The sequence below is a fragment of the Trachymyrmex septentrionalis genome, unplaced genomic scaffold (assembly GCF_001594115.1).
Source record: "Trachymyrmex septentrionalis isolate Tsep2-gDNA-1 unplaced genomic scaffold, Tsep1.0 scaffold526, whole genome shotgun sequence".
Classification (NCBI taxonomy): domain Eukaryota; kingdom Metazoa; phylum Arthropoda; class Insecta; order Hymenoptera; family Formicidae; genus Trachymyrmex; species Trachymyrmex septentrionalis.
Genome location: NW_017305701.1, coordinates 19,647 through 26,106, shown reverse-complemented (window position 1 = coordinate 26,106; position 6,460 = coordinate 19,647). Strand labels below are relative to the sequence as shown.

At 56.3% G+C, this 6,460-nt stretch overlaps 2 protein-coding genes across 2 annotated transcripts; both read left to right on the top strand.

The window, feature by feature from the left end:
• Positions 1–1,123: 1,123 nt before the first annotated feature.
• LOC108751870 lies at positions 1,124–2,290 on the top strand. The gene has a single exon (XM_018492343.1). It carries the CDS (start codon positions 1,124–1,126, stop codon positions 2,288–2,290), a length of 1,167 nt encoding a protein of 388 aa, XP_018347845.1.
• Positions 2,291–5,024: 2,734 nt separating this feature from the next.
• On the top strand, positions 5,025–5,810 carry LOC108751869. The gene has a single exon (XM_018492342.1). It carries the CDS (start codon positions 5,025–5,027, stop codon positions 5,808–5,810), a length of 786 nt encoding a protein of 261 aa, XP_018347844.1.
• The last annotated feature ends 650 nt before the right edge of the window (positions 5,811–6,460 follow it).

The following is a 6,460-nucleotide window of genomic DNA, read 5'->3' as shown; positions in this document are numbered from 1 at the left end:
TGTGTCCATGCCTAGGAGAGGGTTGCCGAGGAGACCATCCGCGTACTGGTGGAACCAGGAGATCGCGGATCTCCGTCGTGCCTGCAACGCGTGCAGAAGGCACCTAACGCGTGCGCGTGCCAGGGGGGCCTCGCGGGAGTCCACGCAGGGCCTGTGGGACGCTCTGCGGGTAGCTAGACGCAGCCTCAGGGGGGCGATTTATCGCTCCAAAAGGGGGTTGTGGTCGGAGCTGCTAAGCGACCTCGATCGGGATCCCTGGGGGTTACCCTATCGGGTGGTCCTCCGAAAGTTGCGTGCGGGTGGCGCATCGATCGTGGAGGTGCTCCCACCTGAGGTCGTGGGGGACATCGTCGGGACTCTCTTCCCGACGATTAGCTCTCCCACGGGCACCGGTGTGCCATTCGTGTGGGGGGATGACCTCGCGGTTACGACCGAGGTCTTGGAGGCCGGATTGAAGATTAAGCGAGGAAAGGCTCCAGGTCCGGACGGCATCGCGGGGATGATCGTCAAGGAGACGATGAAGTATCTGGCTCCACTGTGGGCCAGTTGCTTCACGGGATGCCTCAGGGGGGGGCACCCGCGGGACTGGAAGGGGGCCAGACTGGTTCTTATTAAGAAGCCGGGTAAGCCGGACCTTTCCCCGTCCTCGTACAGACCTATCTGTCTGTTAAGCGAGGCGGGGAAATTATTTGAGAGAGTTCTGGCACGTAGACTGCATGCCTTCCTGGATACTACGGGGGGCATCGCGGAGGGCCAGTTTGGCTTCCGCCAGCATCGCTCCACGGTCGATGCGATCTGGAGGCTGAGAGAGTACGTTCGTGATGGTCTGCGGGATGGGGGTGTGGTGGTGGCTGTGTCGCTAGACATAGCCAACGCCTTTAACTCCCTCCCGTGGCGAGTCATTGGCGACTCCCTGGAGGAGAAGGGGGTACCAGAGTATCTCAGGTGCGTTATCGGGAGCTATCTCTCCGCCCGGGAACTGGCCTATGTGGATAGGAGGGATAAACTGACGCGTGCGCCTGTGTCGTGCGGGGTTCCGCAGGGATCGGTGTTGGGGCCGACCCTGTAGAATGTCGGGTATGACTCAATACTGAGACTCCGTTTCCCGATCGGTTGTAATGTAATGTGTTACGCGGATGACACTCTGTTGGTGGCACGTGCTGATACCTTTGGGGAGGCACGCTTGAGAGCGGAGGTAGGGGTCACCTTTCTGATCCGCGCTATTGAACGTCTTGGGCTGAGGGTCTCGGTTGCCAAGCCCGAGGCCGTGGCTTTTTCAGTTGAGGGGACGCCGGCTGGTGCGGTTACTGGGATCGGGGGGGCGGTGGTTCCGATTGGTTCCGCCGTGAAATACCTGGGTCTAACCCTGGATTCGCGGTGGAACTTTCGGGATCACTTCCGCCTCCTTCTTCCCAAGGCCTGGGGCATGGCCATGGCTCTGGCGCGACTTACCGCCAATATCGGCGGTCCTGCTGAGAGACGGCGTCGGTTGTATGCGACAACGGTGATGTCGGTAGTGCTATACGGTGCCCCGATTTGGGCGCAAACGGTGGCCAGCGATCGCGGGATCCTGAGGGATGTGCGAAGGCTGCAGCGGCAGCTTGCGCTCAGGATCATTAGGGGATATCGTACCGTTTCCCACGAGGCTGCGTCTGTCCTCTCGGGAATGGTGCCATTCGATATAGTCGCAAACAGGCTGAGGAGGTCATACCTTCGTCGGCGAGATGTTATCCGTCGAAGCGGGACTATCGAGCCTCGGATGACCTTGATGTTGACCGAGGTGGAGCGACGTCGCTCTATTTTAAGATGGCGGGAGCGTATGATCGAGCTGCCTCCGGATCGACCCGGGGCGATCGTTAGGGGCGCCTTTGTGGAGGACCTGGAGAACTGGGTGGGGAGGGCGCACGGTGACCTCACTTACCGCATTACTCAGGTCTTGACGGGACACGGGGTCATCGAGTCCTATCTCTATAGGATTGGATGGCGGGAGTCCCCGATTTGCCTGTTTTGCAGAGCGGCGGTGGATACAGCGGCGCACACTCTCCTGTTCTGTCCAGCCTGGGTGGAGCAGAGGAGGGGGTTGCTGGAACACGTGGGGGTATGCAGGACTCTCCGGGCGGTGGTGAGGGCCATCGTGCGATCCTCCGATGCGTGGTCGATCTTCGCGGAGTTCTGCGAAGTAGTGATGCGGCGGAAGGAGGAGGACGAGCGGGCTCGTGAACGGGGACTCGGTCCTCCGGGGGGTCCGCTCGTCCCTCTTCCCAACGTGCACAGTTCCGACGAGGAATAGTAGCGGCTCGGCGCCACAGGCGCATTAACGTACGTGGACATGTACATATATTCGTATTTGTGTTTGTATACGGTTGCGCGAGAGGAGCTTGTGTATATATTGTATATATTGTGTATATATTGTATATAGGTTAAGTTTTTATTTGTATATGTCGAAAGGAGATATTTCTCCTTCGGCGTACTTAGCGGCGGCGCAGTCTTTGCTGCACTCACAATATAACTCGTGTTAAGCGGTAGAGAGCGTGTCAGCTCTGGGGACTGGGAGGTACTCTGACGAGATGCTAGAATGCGGTTCCGGGGTGCCTTCTTTTAGTTCGTGCGGTAGTACGCTATAGGGGGGAGTTTTTAGTCGGTAGGCTGCCGCTCCGGTGCATCCACCGAGATCACGGGGCGGTGGAATCCGACACACCCGGTGGGGCGGGCCGCCGGGCGTCTTCCCTCCCCGATGGGTGACCCTCAGGGGTTCCCTTCGGGTGAGGGCTTGTGAAGATTTTCTCCTCCCTCGTAAAACAAAAAAAAAAAAGGTCAGGTCAGGTTCCCCGCAGGGGGTGGAATCATCTCGGATGCGGTCCGATTTCCTCGGTCGCATTTCGATATGATTCCGCTACGGGTTTAGCGAACCCGTGGTGCCTGAGCTCTCGTAATCTCTTCCCTTGCATCATGGAAGAGACCGAGCGTCCGAGATTGCACACAACCTCTCAGACGGCGAGGTGGGTCCTCTATAAAAAGTCCCCCTGTCTCGTGGTAGAGGTGCGCGGCCACGAGATGAATGGGTGATGGGTGAATCATCCAACAGCGGCCAAGTGGGGAGCGCACAGACGCTAATAACTGTGTGGCGAGAACATATGGACGGATTCTTGGACTTGTATATATATATAGTGTTTAAGGTGTAAATAGTGCGTGTACATACAAACGGATAATGAGAAATGACTAAGTGACGTTCAGCGGAGAAGGGATAGTGCGGTTCCTTGGGCCTCGGTTTGGTTCTCTCTCGCGATGTCGCTGGGATTGAGAATGGCCGGATACCTTTGAGGGACTGAAACTACCACAATGCAGGCTCCGTCGAGCATACTCCAAGATGTGGGTTATCCTCCGGGTTTTGCTCTCTGCTCCCTATCCTGGAGGTGTACGGAGGAAAGTTCGTCGAAGAATGGGAAGTACCATCCCACTTCTTCGCGAGCATGTTTCATCAATCGATTGCGCTATATCGAACAGAAAAGGCGGAAGTAGGTCCAAACAATCATCACACACGATGGATGAGTACACTCCGTGAGCGTAAGCTCATTGTTAATTTGGAGAAAATGCCGACGCCTGTTACTGGCAAGTCTCCAAAGGGACAGGATGATATTATCCCGGACATTCAGGACGGTGTCAGTGCTAACGGGCCTGGGCCTACAATTGTGTCTGATGTGCCTGTCCCCAAGGACGCTAGACTGCGCGTTGTGGATGGTGAAATCGTGAATTCACCAGTTACGTTGTCGAGACGTCGGATGCGCCGATGGTGGTTGATAGCTCGGAGAAGAGGTCCAACTACTCAGCAGACTCGATTTCATCGAGGGATGCGGACATAGTGTTACGAGGGAAAAAGAGACGTCGTAAGCCGAAGGAAAGTAACGTCCCTGTAGCAAAATCCCTTTCCGAAATGAGCGCTACAAGTATGGACGACGACGACGAAGACATGCTGGAGCGGCCTGACTTCCAGCGGATAATGAAGAAGGACATAAGGACCGGCAAAAAAAAGAAGTTGCAGGAGTGTCTGTTGGATGATTCTCTTCGAATCAAAAAGCTGCCATTGAGGACGCGCAGTTTTTCCCTGTGTCGTCTCCCAGAAGAATAATGGCGGACACTCTGGATGTTTTGGACCATGCAAGTAGCGCGCAGCGAAAAACATCAACGATGAAGGGCGACTTTCGTAGGCATATCATCGTTGGAATCGGGGTGGCAAAGGAGGCTGTTCAGCGGTTAGCGGCAGTGGCCTTGGTCAGGGCTCAGGAGCCAGCGGATACGACGGACGGACGATACCGCCAGCTTGAGCGAGAAATGGAAGAACTTAATATACGAATGGAGGCTATCCAGAAGGACAGAGCCAGGCTGCAGGAAGAAGTCAAGATCTTAAGAAAGGAGCTTCTTGGCTATCGGGCGCCAGGACGGAAGTAGCGTGGAAGGACTGGCCAATCCTCGCGCTCCTCTCCTCTGGTCATGGGTGTTTCTCGCGTTGTTGAGGATATTCCTCCAGCACGCCGCCCTGCGTTGAGGGGAGCCACCAGGGTGCTTTTCGGGGATTTATCTGTGCAGAGGATTGCTGATGAGAGGGGTCGGATCGTGATCCCCACCGAGGCCCAAATGCAGGGGGATATTGATCTTCCGGACTGGCTTCCTTTCTCGGGTTCCGAGAGGAGTGAGCGTTGGAAGACTGTCTCGAAGAAAAGAAGAAGGAGGAAGAAGAGAAAAGAAGAGACTGCCAACCGTGGCGGTGGCCCGCGCGCGTATCAAATGTAGCGTCGGACAGTGCTGGTGGTATTAGGACAGTCGAGAAGGGGCTGTCTTACGCGATGGCCACGCAGAAAACACGTGATAGGGCGGCGGTTTCCGGGAGGGATCCTCGGGCCCATCCCAAATCTGGGGCTGGAACCACGGTTCCTTCAAAAAAGACAGTTCGCGCGAGAACTTGAAAGCGAAACTCCGCCATCGTTATGATCCGCTGCGACGAAGGAGGCCCGTCATACGCGGACGTAATGAGTGAGGTGAGGACCGGTGTTCCGCTGGATGAGCTAGGCATTACTGATACAAGGGTTCGGCGGGCGCAGAATGGAGGTCTTTTGGTGGAGATCCCGGGAGAGGACGCTGGGACAAAGGCGGATTCCTTGTCGGAAAAACTCAACTCTCTTTTTAAGAATCGAGAAGTAGTGAGGGTGATTCGTCTGGTCAGGAGGACCGAGTTTCGTCTCCTCGATCTAGACGAATCGGTGACTGCCGAAGAGATAAGGACTGTAGTTGTGGCGCGTGGAAAGGCGTCACCGAACGATGTTTGCGTTGGCCCTCTGAGGCCCAGTAGAGGCGGCCAGAACAGCTCGTGGCTGCAATGTCCCGAGACTTGTACGGATTGGCTGCTGAAGGACGGGGGACTTCGTGTGGGTTGGTCGCGAGTGCGATTGATACCGCTGGCCAAGAGAAAGTTGCAGTGTTACCGTTGTTTCGCGGTTGGACACACGAGGACGAACTGCAGGAGCACTGTGGACAGGAGCAGCAGTTGCTTTAATTGCGGAAAGGAGGGGCACGCGGCCGTTAGTTGTCGGGCTTCGCCTCACTGTCCCGTTTGCGCGGCTAGAAACCTCCCGGCTAGGTATAGGGTTGGAGGGGAGGGGTGTGCTCCCTACAACAGCCCGGTACGTGTGACTGTGGCTGCAGGGCCGAGCTACAGGGACGCAAGACACAACGAGCATGGGGAGTCGAGTGTTCCTGTGGCGGAAAGTGTTCCCCCTGTGGAGGAGGAGTTATTGATGGACACGTCCAATGGCTAGAATTGGACAAATTAATGTAAATAGGTCGAAACCCGTGCAGGACTTAATCGCGCGGGTGTGCGAGGAAGAGAGACTCGGTCTCGTGGCGGTTTCGGAGCCGCATTCGGTCTACGACGGATGCTGGCTCTTCTCCTCGGACGTTCCGCCGACTGCTGCATTGGTTTGACAGCAGTTCAGTGTGCCGTGTTCTCCTCTCTTCAAAGGAGAAGGATTTGTCGCGGTGGAGTGGGGAAATTTAGTAGTCTTTAGTTGCTAATTTTCCCCCAATCTGCCGGATGCGGTTTTTCAGAGAGGTTTATGTGATCTTGGTGCGCCTATACGGTCGTGTGATCGCAGACCCCTACTAGTGCTCGGGGACTTTAACGCTCGGTCTCCTGCCTGGGATCGGGGGGAATCCACCCGCAGAGGGAGAACTCTAGCTCGCTGGGCGGCTGGGTTAGACTTAATTCTCCTCAATGAGGGATTTGTACCTACTTGCGTGAATCCGCGGGGTGTGTCGTGCGTGGACGTCTCATGGGCCTTGGTTTCGACCGTCAGATACATTCGTGGGACTGGCGTGTCGCGGTGGATACCGAGTCTCTCTCGGACCACCGATACGTATTCATGAAGGTGTTGGAACGAATAGTGGGCCCGCTTAGAAGGGTCGCGGC